This window comes from Talpa occidentalis, unplaced genomic scaffold, assembly GCF_014898055.3.
Source record: "Talpa occidentalis isolate TD23 unplaced genomic scaffold, MPIMG_talOcc4v2.1 talOcc4.7, whole genome shotgun sequence".
Classification (NCBI taxonomy): domain Eukaryota; kingdom Metazoa; phylum Chordata; class Mammalia; order Eulipotyphla; family Talpidae; genus Talpa; species Talpa occidentalis.
In genome coordinates this window covers 40673286-40689842 of record NW_023605083.1, presented here as the reverse complement: position 1 = coordinate 40689842, position 16557 = coordinate 40673286, and the positions used below count along the sequence as shown (strand labels likewise).

The 16557-nt window shown below is 35.2% G+C and overlaps 1 protein-coding gene across 1 annotated transcript; it reads left to right on the top strand.

Moving 5' to 3' along the window:
- Positions 1–1179: 1179 nt before the first annotated feature.
- On the top strand, positions 1180–16557 carry LOC119231388 (enteropeptidase-like). Its single transcript, XM_037493162.1, has 5 exons — positions 1180–1340; positions 6442–6623; positions 8203–8298; positions 12369–12508; positions 16402–16557. Exons 1-5 carry the CDS (start codon positions 1180–1182, stop codon positions 16555–16557), a joined length of 735 nt encoding a protein of 244 aa, XP_037349059.1.

The window sequence follows — 16557 nt, the reverse complement described above, 5'->3', positions numbered from 1 at the left end:
ATAAACTTTATCATGTATAAGAGAGAAGCACGGAATTGTTTTGATTGTGCTTGTGATCACATTTGGATCTGTTTTGTATCTTTTGTTCTTCCCTAAAATTTCAAGCACCTAGAAAAACATTCACAATTACTTGCAATTAAATACATAAATAGAAGTCATTAAAATTATATATGTGTGTAAGTGTATGTTTTAATGTGACAAGAATCTGCAGTAGTTCCATCAGGAAACGCTGTGGTCAAGTTCATGATGCCTTGTACTATACTGACCTCTAGTGGTTAGTAAGTATAACACAGTTTAAAAACAAATTTGTTTAAATTTTGTTTCAAACAGAATTCTTGACTTTGAAAAAAGTTGATAGCAAAATATTTAAGTAGGTAATGAGTTTATAAATTATTTATGCCTAAAATTTCTTTTATATTTGCCTATTTTCATTTTCATGTCTACCTCTCTTGGAAGCATGGACTGGAATTCCTTCACTGTTGAACTCCATGAATGAAGACCACAGTCTCATGCATGGATTTGGGAACTGAGTAGTTCTCTGATTAGCAATAATGTGTCACATCTGTACTAAAGAATGATTAAATTCAATATTGGTTCAAGCAAACTAACAACGGTCACAATTTAGTGAGTGTGCATTGTATTTAAGGCACAATTCCATTGCAGGAAACTTTCTTCTCACAAAATTCCAATAAAGGACTATTGCCCCCATTTTATGGGTGATAAAACTAAGTCTCAAGGATATTGAAGAGATTATTCAAAATCACATAAAGAGTAAATGGTAACGTTAAGCTTGAAACTGAGGAATTTTTTCCAGTGAATACAGTCTCCCTGCATTTTAATCTGAAACATTTAAAAGTCCATTTTGTTTTTCTAAAATGGTATAACCCAAAGTATGTTTTCCTGTAAAATGCCAGGTGCACAATTTCTGTAATATAATTGTTCTTCTATTACAGTCAACAGTGCTCACAGGATTCACTGATTATGTTACAATGTAACCATAAATGTAAGTAAATATTTTGGCATGTTTTCCTTCAAACTTTTACTTTGAAATTCTAAATAGAGTTGGTATGTTGCCTCAAGTTTTATTGTAATGATTCACTCAATAGTCACGAACAGAGAAAATCCAACAAAATAAAATAGATGCTTCCTTCAATTGTTTTAATAGCCTGTGGGAAAAAAATGGCAGTTCAAGAAGTCAACCCAAAGATTGTTGGAGGAAGTCATGCCAAAGAAGGAGCCTGGCCCTGGGTCGTCAGTCTATATTTTGACAACAGGCTGTTGTGTGGTGCTTCTCTGGTCAGCCCTGACTGGCTGGTGTCTGCGGCTCACTGCGTGTATGGGTGAGTGTGATGCCACAGCACCCCTTCCCTCACACGATGGCACAGTAGACATTGGGCTTCCATTTCCAGTAACCTCCTAAAACAATTCCCATCGGGGATATGTTCCTGCTGTTTATATCATAAACTGTCCAATCATTTTCCCTTCAAGTCATGTGTAAAAACAGAAAATTAGATTAAAAATCTTTCTTTCTTAGAAAGTTGCATCAAATACTATGTTTCCCACTTACATAAACTTTTTTGTCTATTCACTGGTAAGCATTTTAAGGTATAAAATTAGTATTTATTATGTAAATTGTCCTGTTATCATTCAATTAGGTCAAAATTTATTGCCAACAAATTGACAATATCAAAAAATCATGAAAAGATAGCCCTCAATTTATATATAAAATAAAGTGTGCCCTAGAAATTTATGAATAAGCACTTTTTGTGAATTAGGATGAAAATGTTTATGTAGCTCTCAAGTCAAGCCTCTTTGATACTCCCCATAACTGAAACTTAGGATAGCGATCATATCTATCTATAAATTCAGGTGGCTGGATTTATTTTTCCCTGTAGAGGCAGCCCTCCCTAAAGCTCAGAGAAGAATTAGAGACAGTAAGGAAAGGAGGAGAAAATAAATAATCCCAGACCCAAGAACATGTTAATTTTTTGCATCTGCATGAAGGAAGAAACCTCTTTATGTAATCTCATTATAACACTTCTGAATTAGGTTACAAAAAAATAGCTTCTTCAAAGAAGATTCAAGACTCAGGGTGATTTCCTGCTCCTAGTTGAGAGAGACTTCCAGAGAATGACCTTAGCTGTGAGAATTGAAATGAGCTTCTCCCTTGCCAGCATCCTTAATCTCTGAGGAAAGAACCAGGTGTGTGTAGGAATGAAAGAAGCATCTGTAGCTGATCAGATTAAAAGACTAACTCCCTATCAACACAGTCATTAAAAACTGTCAGGTAGATGGAGACACAGACACAGAAGGTTGTGAAACGTGGGAGATACAGAAGGCTGAGAGAATAAGTATTAAAGGATTGAGTTAACACCTAAATACCATTGTGCCAAAGTAAGGGTAAATTGAACTCACAATTCTAGGAACCTGGAAATGAAGACCCTCAGCTAGATTCCAGTTGGTCAGTAACCTGGCCTCTCAAGGAACTGACTCCTCACAATACTGCCCCATCTAAGTCTGATTCTTATATTCATTACACCCTGTATCTGGGTCAGTAAACTACAGCTCTTCCATATCTAAAGGGCACTTTCTTTACTTTGCTTCCTCCTAATAATTGATCTGCTTTCACCCATAACATAACAAATGTCAGTAACAGTTCATTTCCTTGCTAAACATGATTTGAACCTTTACTTATACAAACTCTGTGCCTTGGGCATGCCATAAGTGGTCGCCTATATCCGAATTTGTAAGTAAAGGTATCTTTAGTTAATAATTCACTGTTTTCTGTTGCACATAGGTTGTTGTTAGTTGAAATGCCTTGTATTAATCTCATATTTGATAAATTCATCTGTTTGATGTTCATGTATATCATATGCTTTTGAATGTCAACCAGGCTTGCAGTAATACTAATGACATCTTTCAATTATCCACCTTACAGGTGGACTTATTGTGGGTCAGTGATACCAGTGTCATTACTTTTCAAACCTCAAATATATGAAAGGAATAGAAAAGCAGTTTCCTCTAATATAAACATATGTACAGTCATATAGGCCATAAAAGGTCTTTTTTACACCGTTTCAATTTGAACATAGCAAATGTAAGTTATAACTGAATTGTGATAAATTGTAACATCCTCATCAACCTTGTACTTTATTCTCCCCTTAGTCACTAAAGGGCATTATTTTTTTCTCCAGTTGCCAGTTTTCCTTGCTGTCTACTTCGTGTTTCTTGTATTATTTTAGTTTCATCAAAATACATATTTTACTGTATGCTAATATTGCTTGTTATTTGTCTTTTTTTAAATCCTTTCTTCAATAAAAAACTTAATTTCCTAATCAAAGGAATTGAGATCAAGCAAGTTATTGAAATCATACATATCCTCAATATAAATCTGTTCCAGGTATTTAAACCTACAGGTCATTTAATAGTTTAATTGCATAGTTCTTTGCTGTCTATATTCTTGTGTGATTGCTATTCCCATTCCTCAGCTTCATTGTGCCTGGATTACCTGAAACATCTGTACACCTGTTCTAGTTCATGATCACTGACTTCTCTTCTTTTGAGAAGAGGACTGCATCTCTTATGCAGTCCTGCATAAAGGAGAGGTGTGGAAAGTATTGGCCAACTTTGCTGTGATTTGAATGTCCAGGTTCACTTTGAATCAGAGGAGAGGACTTTGATCCTGTCAACACTACGGACCTCATATGCAATTATAGACCAGTAACTTAGTATTTAGTTTCAGTTTCCTTTCTGTAGGGTGACCATTAATAAATCTACCTCTTAGGGTGATTGTCAAGATGAAGTTAAGATGCTGTAATACTTTTGCATGCTATGAATCATACAAAGCATAAAAATATGCGATAAAAAATTGCATCATGCTCCTTGCCACTGTTGATGTGTCCGCTCAATGCATGTGGCTATATGGTTGTAAGTAGGACTCCAAATGACAGCTCTGACTCATAGTACCATAGGGTACATTCTAGTTGTATATCTTTACATATTTTTAAATGTTATCTCCAATAATAAGATACCTTGCTCCTGACATCCACAATATATATATGTATTTGCTCAAGCTTCAAACACAAAATGTAGTTTGAAATTTGCTAACCCATACCACTGTATAAAGCCAGCTTGCCAAGTAGAGTTTCGTATTTGTTTCCATTTTTTTCCCAGCTGATATATAGCAAAATGCACAATCTTGAGTACAGAATTTGAGGAGTTTTTAAAATGTATACACCTGAGTAACCTAAACTCCCATCAAGACATTAAAACATTTTCATTTCTTGGAAAGTTGCATACTACTCTTTCTAGGTCAATCATCATCCCTGCTTTCAGGAAAAAGAAAAAACAAAAAAACACTATTCAGTCACTTGAGTGAGCAGTCCTGCATAGATTTATAGTCTGGAGAACATTTATTGAATAGAAATCCATTAATGGTTAAATAATACACAGAGAGGCCCCTTGTCAATCTTCCACCTTTAATTGAACTCTTCAAGAAGAGCAAATATATCATATGAATTATCTTCTTCCTTATTGAAATGATTCCATAAATGGATGTTAACAATCTTGAAACTGATGATTTCATATATATGATATGTTTTGAGGTATAGCAAGAAATGGACACTATTTATACTTTAGTGCTAAATTAAATAAACTGGTAATACTAATAAAACTTTGAAACAAATTTTTTAAACATTAAGCATTGCTGATAAAATAGCATTAATTAAATGATGCTTCTACTGAAATTTAATATTTGGGTTTTTGAGTGCTTCAAACACTTCTAGGACTAGAGCACATTATACACAAAAATAGTTACTATAAAGTTATTTTATTTGCACTTAAACCTACAGTCAAAATATAAGCATTATTGGCTTGATTCACTTCTCTCTCTACTTTTATTACTGTAAGAGTTTACAGTAATAATATATATCTCATTCAGGTTTCAGAAATACTATACAACCTGTTCAAGATTATAATAATCTTTGCAGATCAAGGTTATAGTAATTTTGGCAGAAAGAAGGGTGTTTTCTTAGCTTATTAGATTTCAAGATTAGGTTAGTGACTTAATAGTTTTTGGTTACTGAAAAGATGGTTCCTTTTTTAAGGTATTTCAAGTTTAAGCTTTTAGGCATATTTTTGATAGTTAAAATTATCTCACTGTATTGCTAAAACTTTTTAGACTTATTCCTTCCTCATAAATTTTATCAGTTTCTAATCTGATATCAATCCCTCAAAATTTTATATTCCTCCGGTCTCTTTTGGCCCATAGTGTGTAAGCCATTTCCTTGATGCTATCCTATTAGCATTATTTTAAATAGCATATTTATTATTTATAGGTATCTTGTGATAACTATTAGTCCACACAAGTTTTATTTTCAATAAAATATTCAATAAATTGTTCCAATATCAGATCTCTGAAATTACCTCTACTTTGACAATTAATTCGTCATCTTGAATCACATTTGATTGAGACCTCTTTTTCCTTAGAATTTTGTGCATATAATTCACATTGCTTGTAAAACCAATGTATTACTCAATGGAATACTACAAATAAGTTAAAATGGGTGAAATGGCATTTGGGACAAAATGAACGGACCTCAGGATGATTATGTTAAGTGAAACAAGTCAAAAGTGAAAGACAATTATTGGATGATTTCACTCATCTGTGGAATATAAATAACAAAAAAACATACATGAGCAAAATAAAGCAGGAATAAATCTTGGCCTTAATGGAAGAATTTAATGGTTACCATTAGGGAGAGGGGAGAGGAAGAAGTGGGTATTGATTTGAATGGTTTGGTGGGGGGTGAGAGGAACTTGTGAATATAAGGAGGAGTGAAATTGTAACCCCAACATTAAAATTAAAATATTTTGTTTAATTAAAGGTAGCAAGTGACTCAAATGTGGTTCCAAAGTTTAGAACCACAATCTAGAACTAGAGATCAAGAGATGTTTAGAAGAGAAAAAGATGAAGACTAACTAAGGTTTCCTCTATGATTTGATCAGAAAGATAAAAATTAAAGAAATATATTTATTTTTTTAAAGATTTATTTATACAAGAACTGGAGTACAGGCCAGAGGTGTGGGAGTTGAGAGGATTCACCAGAGACAGAGTGGGGAACAGAACAGGCAGGCTGACAAAATACACTGCTGAGGGGAGCAGCGGGTGAGACAGGAGAGGTCTGCTGTGCCATGTGGGATTCTTGCCGGCCGGCCAGCTGGGATCAAACCCACACTGCAGAGGCTTCGGACAGCTTCACAGTGTGGCGCTCAACCGCCTGTGCCACCAGAAATATTTTTAAAGGTGAATGATGCAGTGGCCTTCCAGTATATTTTAAGATGTGAACACATAGTTCTGAAATATCAATGCCAAAGATCTCTTAGACAGTAACACAGTAAGTGGTGGATAGAGTTTCTTACCTTTTTTCCTATCCTCTTCAGGCGCAATGAACCACCAACTCAGTGGAAAGCAATTCTGGGCCTGCATATGGCATCAAACCTGAGTTCTCCTCATATCGAAACACGGTTGATAGACCAAATTATCATAAATCCACATTATAATAAAAGGGTTAAGGACAGTGACATCGCCATGATGCACCTCGAATTTAAAGTGAATTACACAGGTAAAATAAGTCGCTTTGAATCCTCTTATCTGCAGAAATTAATTCAGCATTTGATTTAAAATATTTAAAATATTACCAGCATGAATACATTAATAGTCCATAAAAGTTGGATAATTTGTTACAGAAATCATTATAATTTAAATGGAATTGGGGAATGGAGAGAAACATATTAAATTACCTTCATTGAGGTGTTTAAATCCAATTTTCTAGAAAGTTGACCAGAAGAATAAAATTTAGAGTCCATTATAGCAGTAAACTGAAAAGAGCAGTTGGGAGAAAGTAGTCCTTATTATAATGCACGTCCTGTCTATTTCTCATTTAAAGGAAGGCAGGGCCATCTGCCACATAGGCCTGAGTAGACCTGCTCAGGACAAAGGAGACAAGAGGCATATGTTCTAAGAAGGGATTTTTAAAATGAGATTCAATATGAATAGCGTGGCAGATGGGAGACTCCCTCCCAAAGCCTAGATAATGTACAAGAAATCATCTGAGGGAGTGCACTTTATCCTGAGGAGCTCTGCACAATTCCAGTCTTTTTTTTTTTTAATTTATTTTAAAGGTTTGTTTATTTATGCATATAAGAGCTGGGGCACAGGCCAGAGATGCAGGGGGTGAGAGGATTCACCAGAGACAGAGCAGGGAACAGAACAGGCAGACTGACTGAAACACACTGCTGAGGGGAGCAGCAGGCGAGACAGGAAAGGTCTGCTGCGCCATGTGGGTTGCTCCCTGGCCAGCCTGGGGATCAAACTCATGCTGCAGAGGCTGTAGATTGCTTCATAGTGCTGTGCTTAACCCCTTGCGCCACCACGGAGGCCCACAGTTCCAGTCTTGACTCAGAAGCTCCCGTGTCCAGTTAAGACAGAGTGCTGCCTTCTCTATGCCCTTGTGGGATTTGGACTAAGCAAGTATTATGGCATTTGTCAAAGGCAGAAAATTACTATAGTTGGTGTGTGGCCTTGTCCTTGATGATGATAAACACTGCATTTGATCATTTCTTACTCATGTTGGTGTCTGCCCTGGGTCTTCCATACTCCGCATGTCTAATGAATGTCTAGTACTTGGTAATTGTTGAAGGATTTTAACAGCCAGTGACCAACGCTCATGCTGTCCTAAGCTGCCTGTACAGCAATCACAGAAAAGCTTTCTTAAAAGTGGATATTTAATCTAGGAAAATCAAAACAGCTCAGAACATTTCCCCAAGTTTTACTTGACTGATTCTCAAAAAAAAAAAGCCTTATTTTTCACAGAACTGGCACTACTTCCTGTTTGCTACCATTATTTAAAAAAAAATCAAAATAAATGATTAACTCCAGAATTAGGACTGTTTACATTTTAAAAGAGTAACTAGGAGACGCTGTGGAAGACCTTAAAATGCCACCGGTGGTCCCTAATTCATTGTTAAAAAGAGTACTGCTCTGAAATGCTTCTTTCCACTAAGACCCAGGTGAAGAAAATGTTAAGGCAGGATAAAACAAAAATGTATGCTTTTTAGATGAAATACTGAAAGTGATTGATTTTTCACTCATTAAAAATACACATGTAAGAGTTTTGTGTTTTGTTTGTTTTATTTTTCCAGATTATATACAACCTATTTGCTTACCAGAAGAAAATCAAGTTTTTCCTGCAGGAAAAAAGTGTTCTATTGCTGGCTGGGGTAGACTTTCTTCTCAAGGTAAATTGTCAGACTCTGAAAATAAAGTGCTTAGTAGTAAAATGCATGCTATGGTGCCATTCTGTGAGTATCTCTGACATTTTATAACTTTTTGCAGTATTTCTTTAAAGTACTAACAGACTAAGACACATATATTGTGTATCTACACAGTTAAAACCTTTTTTTCTAATTGTATTATAAAACTGTATATTATTAAAACTGTACTCCTTTGGAGGTGAATTTGATATCTAATTTTGGTATTATAAATACTGATAAAAGAAAAAATACATCTACTCAAAATAAATATAATTAAATGTTATAGGAGTTTATTTATAAAGTACATGGATAAAGTCTCATTGAAAGCCAAATTATTATCTGTTATAATCCCTCAATTAAAGAACCTGTATGTATCATGTAATGACCTTAAACTCGTATTCCCTAAATGAGTTTGAGAGAGGAATTCCTGGAGCTTCAACATGCTGATTCTGCCTACTGAGAAGACTCAGACATGGTACCAATCTTACACTGAAGACTAGAAATTGATATACCATTGATTCACTAGCATTCTTTAATATCACATTTTCTAAAAACAGAGAGGATGCATATTAAAACTAATCTAACATTTTTAATTAGTATTTGTTTATTGAGTTAACATTGATTTGCCTCATTGTTTGCATTTCAGAAGTGTAGGATCGCCCCCTTCAGAAGCTGTTGCCATAGCACACCCACCAGCCTAACATCCACAATCCACCTCCACAGACCCTTTGTCTCTCCCTTATTTATTCTCCCCTTTCCTTCCCCCTCCCTTGGCTGCTCTGGTTGCCTTCTGTAGTAAAGTTTCAAGGCTTAATTTTTTTAATTTGGCTTTACTGACCCTCCCTTTTATTAAAGATTTCTTCATTTATGCATATAAGAATTGAGGTGTAGGCCAGAGGTGCAGGGGGTGAGAGGATTCATCAGAGACAGAGTGGGGAGCAGAACAGCCACATCTATTGAAATACACGGCTGAAGGGAGCAGCAGGAAAGACAGAAGAGATCTGCTGTGTCCTGTGGGTTACCTGCCTTGCCAGGAATCAAACTCATGCTGCAGATAGCTTCATAGTGCTGAAACTTAACCCCTTGAGCCACCAGGGAAACCCTTTACTGAACCTTTTTTAGGTTTCTCTATAGTTCACATGTAAGTGACACCATCCAGTGTCTTTCTCCTAATTTCATTTAGCATATAACACCTTCCAATTCCATCCATGTTGCCTGAATGACTAGAGTTTAAAAAAGTTAAAGAAAATAGATTCCAATACTCCTTATGTCTAAATGTAACTACAATGCTTACTGGCTACAGAATTCCTAATGGGAGATACTCTATGTAGGTCAGGAATCTGACTACTCTTTAATAATTAACCAAAAAGGAAAGTCACTATAATTTGCTGGAGAACCTGGCCTCTAGAGTCACCACTGATTACTGCCAAGTATTTAATAATCCTAACTGCATTTAAGATAGAAGGGCGGCACACAGTGGATCTTGGGTGCTATGGTGGTGGGAGGAATTACACTTTTAGGGGAGATATCAAATACTGTCCAACAATGAACAACAATGTAGCAAAGTAAATAATAAAAATAAATCAGAAAAATGAAAAGGCACAAAACTTTGCTGAAAGGTGCAGGTCCCAAAAGCAAAGCATGCACAGCTAAAATACCCTTGGTTCTTATAAAAGAAAGTAACAAGTTCTAAGTCAAATCCTTGCCCCATGATTTTGACAAAGATTCTCCACTAGTGCACAGAAGTTAAAGACACAGCACTATCAAGCTATCGTCAGCCATTACAGCACGGGTTTGATCTCCAGCCAGCCAGGGAGCTATCCCACATGCCGCAGCAGACCTCTCCTATGTTGCTCGCTGCCTGCCTCAGCAGTGTAGTTTAATAGATCTGCCTGTTCTGCTCCACACTTTCTCTGGTGAATCCTCTTACCCCGCCTCCCACACCTCTGGTGTATAGCCCAGGTCTTGTATGTATAAATAAATAAATCTTTTTAAAAAAAATTCTTCTCTGACAAAGGCCATTGCTGAAAATGCCTCATATCTGCTGTCCATACAGTGTATTGAAGTCTGACAGTCTATTCTTTTATTTCCTCCCTATGAAAAATGTCATGATTCATTATAGTTGTAATCTAAAGAGTAAAAAATGATTCCTATATAGATATTTTCTTGACTAGATTTCAAACTAAAAGACATAATGACCATAATGTAGACTCTTCAAAAGCAAATTATCCACTAACAAAATTTAGGACTCTTCATTCTGTAGGAAATGGGTAGTTTTTGAAAGATGTGAGTAAACATGGCTCACATTTATTTATTGGCACCAAAGATAGACTTTTAATTGACTTAAGAAAGACTGCAAGAGTGACATGGAGCCAAGGAAAAAACTGTGTCTGAAGTCAATCTCATTTAGGAACAAACAACTGGCTCATGTTTAAATACTTTTAGCGTGATGGCAAATTTAACAAATTTTATGGACTTCAGCTTATGAGTTCAAGCAACTTATCTTTGTAATATTCCACCCCCCCTTTTGAATATATTATAATAACTAATTAACTAGGAAAACCATGAACATATCATTTACTGAAGAAAGGAAGTGATATTAAGGCAAATTAGTAAACTCAAAATAACTTTACTGCCATGTTTATGTTTGCTTCTCTGTGTCTATATGTATATTCTCAAGAATCCTCATGGCAACTCCGGTTGACAAGTATTAAGACCACTACTTAAATTTTCCTTTCCCAAACAGTTTCATCATATACCAAGCTAATTTCAGTACTCCTTGACAAGTAGCAAAATGGGCTTTGATTTATATTATAATACTAAAATCTATCAGTTTGTCCTGTTCTTCAGAGGATGGAGAGGCTGAATTTCCTCCTCCATCTTAACTTCTCCAGTTCACTTTCTTCACTCAAAACCATTGTCTTGTCAAATTTTAAAAGTCAGTGGTGTGTGGCAGAAGTACTGGCAGCAGATGGCAATAGTCACTTATGCACATCACATCCCAACTCTCCATCACTGTCATGCTCATACCTTGAAATTGACTGGATCAAATTGTTTATACCAGGTAAATCTGCAAACAATAGACATTGAAGCTTCTCCTTCCTTGACAGTCAGTTATTAAACATTCACCAGCACACAACTGAGTCATATATGTATTGCTCCACACCTAAATCACACACAAACACACACACACATATACACACAGTCTTACGTGCTTCCTCAGTCCTTTTGTGTGTGGATTAAATTTATCTGGAAGAGAGACGGCCTGCATTTTTGCAAAACTGCTAGCTATCATACATACTGACTTCTCCTCAACTTTTTGCACCTCTTGAAGAGCCAAATAGAATTGCTAATTATTAGAAAGTGCTTATCGTGTACCTTTTCTGGGGCACTAGACACCTGCTTGTTTTACAACCCTCTTGGGATAAGTATTTCAGTAAACAGAGATTCATGTTTCCAGGAGATGAATCATTTTGCAAAAAGCATGGAAGCACACTCTACAACAAAATGCCTCCTTTCTCTTCACCTGCACGTGGGTGACAAGCTGATTGCCCTTAGACCAGGGCACAGTTCATCTGAGCTTTGTCTTCTTCTCAATGTGCACCTGCTTACTCACACAGCATCACAAAGGAGCTGAATGCCATTAGAAAGGAACACCTCTTCAGGTGCCAAATGAAAAGCACTTCTGGATTTCTGAGCCGTTGCTAATTTCCATGAATGAAAGGCTTTGTGTGGCTGCGTTTATTTTCCCCCATGAGCAGTACTGTAAATGTTTAAAATTACTGAAAATGCCTAAAGATGATCTAGTCCAATCTAATTCCTGCTAGCCCTTGGGAACTAAAGAAACGCTTTACTGTTATCCATTTGGCAAAATGCACAGATGGGCTTTATTATGTACTTTAAAGTACAAGGTCTAGTATTTAGTTCCATTATATATACACACAGTACTGGATAACGAGAGTGAGCTGTTCAAATAAATAAGACTGATGGTGGCTCATTCAATGATGCATGTTTATCATTTCTGACTGTCTGGCTGCATTATCCATTTTGAACAGCTCCTCCTGCAGACGTATTGCAAGAAGCTGAAGTTCCTCTTATATCAAATGAGAAATGCCAACAACAGATGCCAGAATATAACATTACAGAAAACATGGTCTGTGCAGGCTATGAAAGAGGAGGAATTGATACCTGTCAGGTAAATACCTAAAACTGCTTTCCACAAAGCATTGCTATGAAATGATTTCATTGCTTAACAATGATTCGGGAGTAAGGAAAACACCAGGGTCTTAACTTTTCTCGTCTTTTACAAAACTGTGACTTCTACTTTTATTTGTGGTCTATTTGCATATTACTCCTGGGTGGATGTGATCATAAGAAACAAAACTAATTCTTAATAACATAGGTTACAAATTAGATGTCTTTTATCTTTAGAGACCAGCCATAAAATATGAATGTGTGACACAGGCAGGTAAAATATGCAGCAGTGGACCAGTTGTTGAACTGGATAATGCACACCTTCACTAAAAGCTTTATTTTCAAATTTCCAATTCTTTAAAACCCTATGTAGACTTGCAACAAACAAAAACTGGTCTGAGGATAAATTTGGCTGATTCTCTAATTTTCAACCCTGAGTGGAATCTGGGTATCCAATAACCTGGATGAAAAACAGTCAAGAGAACATGGTCAGAAGCAGCATACAGCTAATCACTTGCAAAAAGTTAAATGAAAAACTTATTCTAATCTGGTTCTGAAAATCCTATACTAGGAATTTTCATAATGTCATTAATATTTCACTTTTGAGATGTAATAACATGAACTCATTGCATGTCAACGTTGTAATATACTTGCACTATCAATGATTTTGACCTGAGTAAGCATCAAGCAAAATCTCTCACAATCACCCCCACTGAACAGAAAAACATCTAACCACAAAGAGATAATGTGGCATCCACTAACTCCATTAATCCACATATGCTCAACAATTTTGCTAGATTTTAGAATTATTATTATTTTTAGGTGCAATATGCTACAAGCATGAAGAACTTAGATTCTGTGTTGAACTACTCTTATTTGACTCTTGCTTCAACACTTATCAATGAGACACTGGGCAAGTCATTTAGGTTGGATTGAGAGGTTGAAATGAGGTCACTCATATAAGACCCTAAGTAAGCACTCAAAAATATTAACAGATTTTATAAATAATTTTTCTGGCACTGTTTCTATATTTGAAAATTAATAAAATACTAATGCATTAACATCAACTGTATTTGATTAAACCTGAGAGCAGTTCTAAACAAATGAATGACTTACAAATGTGGGAGCAGCCATTTATACCATGAGAAATGTTTTCATTTTCTTAAAGTAATGTTTTATAATCAACAAGTACATGTCGCATATACTAACACATGTATGTCATAATTTTACTCAATACAAAACTTAATAGACATTTAAGAAGATAAATCTGTATAGATATCCTCTAGTTCAGTCAGTGTGTTAAATCGTGTTAAACTTTCAACTTAGTTAAAACTTAGTTTTACATTTATTATGCTTTAGTAAACACTTGCAAATTCAAGATAAATAGATTTCTTATTTAAAATTTAAAATTTATCTCTGGATCTTACTTATCTTTTCCTTTTAAAATAGAAAGTGTGTTAAAGATAAGATATACTGCCACTTAGAAGGAGATGTATAGAATCACTGTTCAGGGGGAAATCAGCTATACTACTTCAATTACAGTTAATGGCGATTGTGTGGCCGACACTTCATGTACTAGCTGGAAAATATGACTGTCGATGCTATTGATGTTAGGGTTACATTAAACCAATAACTCTGAAATCTTGTCTTTCAGCCAGATCTCTGAAATCTTATATTTGGCTCTGATTTCTAGGTGGCCTAAATATGTTATTCATTAGTAAGTAAAAAAGTTCCCACTCAAGGCAATATCTGATGCAATAAAATGTATCATGATTAAGAAATCAATAGTCTAGAGAGTCATATGATTTTCTTTGTCCAACTTTAATGCCATGCTATATAAAAGGAGTAACTGTTTAAAGAAGAATGCATTACTTAAGATTATGGACAGGTTATTATTGATATATCACTTGAATAAGTTCTTTGAAGTATTACTTACCCCCCTTCCCATTTACAGTGGCAATGAATTGGCCATATTAGTCATTCACATTCTTGAAAGCAGAGGTTTGTATGTGCAAGGCAGTTGTTCACAATTCAAGGCACCATGAGTGAATGTAGAATTTCCTCTCTATATAAACTTAAGTGAATAACACAAAGAACAAACTCATTTTACTAACCATTCAGAGCCAAATTCCAGACCAGTGGTTTTCAAAGTATGGCCTCCAGTCCAGATCATTGACTGGTTATAGATGCATATTCTTAGGTCCCACCACAGGCTATTGAATCAGAGGCCCGACAGTGTTTGCAATCCTTCTAATGCCTACTGAAGTTTGACAACCACCGCTCTAAATGAAAATATTCACGAACCCTTACACTTAGATACTCCAAGAAGGTAGGTTGTTTTTATTTACAAATAGGGCATCTAAGTAGAAACAAATTTTAGGTTAATATTTCATATTCTGAACATTCATTGAATGCATCAGAATATCAAGACAAAAAGAAGTTACAAAACTGAGTTGAAGTGGTATAGTTAGATAATGGGAGGTGAGAGAATCAGTCATAGGTCTCTAGGCTGGAAAGCCCACCCCAGTAGTTGAGCATCAAGCCTACTCATGAAATCTTTTAATAACCACAACTGATCCAGCATGTGCTGGGTAAGTAAAATCATTGCTCAAGATATCAAGTGTCTGTATTCTATTATTTATTTTTAAAAATAAATTATTTTAGAATGAATTGAACTTCAGAATTTAAACTAAATTGAACTAAATTTTCTCTTAATATAAAGAAAACCAAATGAGTCTTTTAAAAATATTCAAACAATTGAGGCTTATTTTCATAATTTCTGTCACATATAACCTTGAGCTGTGTTTATTCTTATCTTGGTTTGCTACTGTTCCATAAATATTTCTAAGTCAGTATTATCAACTAAGAGCTTAGAATGCTGCATTAAAATCATAGTACCGCCTTCCAAACAACTCATATTGTTACATCTAGAAGTAACTTGTGGTTACCAATGCAATTTATGCTCCTCTACACCCAAGACAGAAAAGGTACTTTTATAGATCACCTTTTTCCTATAAATATTGAATGCAATGGTAATAAAGAAGTAGTAAAAAGTCAGAATATTTTATAACACAAGCTTGGATTGAAATATTCTATTGTACAGTGATTTCAAGGTACACAAGGTTTTAAATTCCTTCATAAATATTAAAAAAGACAGATTTTCTTAAAAAATTGCACAATTAATATGGAAAGCATTATGTTCATTTACATCACATGAAAATGCCATGTGCAAGTAAAGTCTATGTAATTAACTCTACTAGGGTCTGCTATAATTAATGTATATGAAAAACAAAAAAAATTTCATCAGTTGAAGTCCCAGATGAAAACAGGTGTGTCTATCATGAAAAATTATCATATATCTGTCTATTTCAGTTGAAATGCTAGGTTTTTTCAGATTGTGTTTGTCTAATGCCAAAAAGTTAGTGCTACCCAAGAAAACTAAAATCAACTTTAAATGTGAGTTTTCTAATTTTTCTAAAGTCCATAACATGGAGTAATTGTCTTTACCACAAAGTCCTTCATAGTGATTAGAACATATCTCCTTTAATAAAATTATCAGCTTTTAATACATATTTTGGTTAGGATATTTTTCATAGCCATAGAGAATTTCTTAGTCCCCATTTTAAAATGCCATATTTAAAGTGAGGAAAACCATGCGATAAGAGTGCATCATAAAAAGCTACATGGAGTTATGATTTAGTTAACCATAGTTTTCTGTCTTCTAACTGAGCAACACAGGGTTCTCATTCTTGACTTAGAGTTGATGTCAAGAATCATTACAGATGACTGGCAATTAAACCATAGTTTTGATTTTTGATTTTGAATTGATTTGCTAAATATATTTATATCAATTAACCACACATTCACAGTTGTCTTTTGCAATTTACTCTTTAGGGAGATTCAGGAGGACCATTAATGTGCCAAGAGGATGACAGGTGGTTCCTGGCAGGTGTGACATCCTTTGGAAAAGGGTGTGCGCTACCCAAACGCCCAGGGGTCTATGTCCGTGTCCCAAGATTCGTGGAATGGATACAGAGTTTTCTGCATTAG

Coding starts and splice junctions, on each gene's coding strand:
- LOC119231388 (XM_037493162.1), top strand. CDS start 1,180: ATGGCAGTTCAAGAAGTCAACCCAAAGATTGTTGGAGGAAGTCATGCC. Junction 1,341..6,441: donor GCGGCTCACTGCGTGTATGG/GTGAGTGTGATG, acceptor TATCCTCTTCAG/GCGCAATGAACCACCAACTC. Junction 12,509..16,401: donor GAGGAATTGATACCTGTCAG/GTAAATACCTAA, acceptor TTTACTCTTTAG/GGAGATTCAGGAGGACCATT.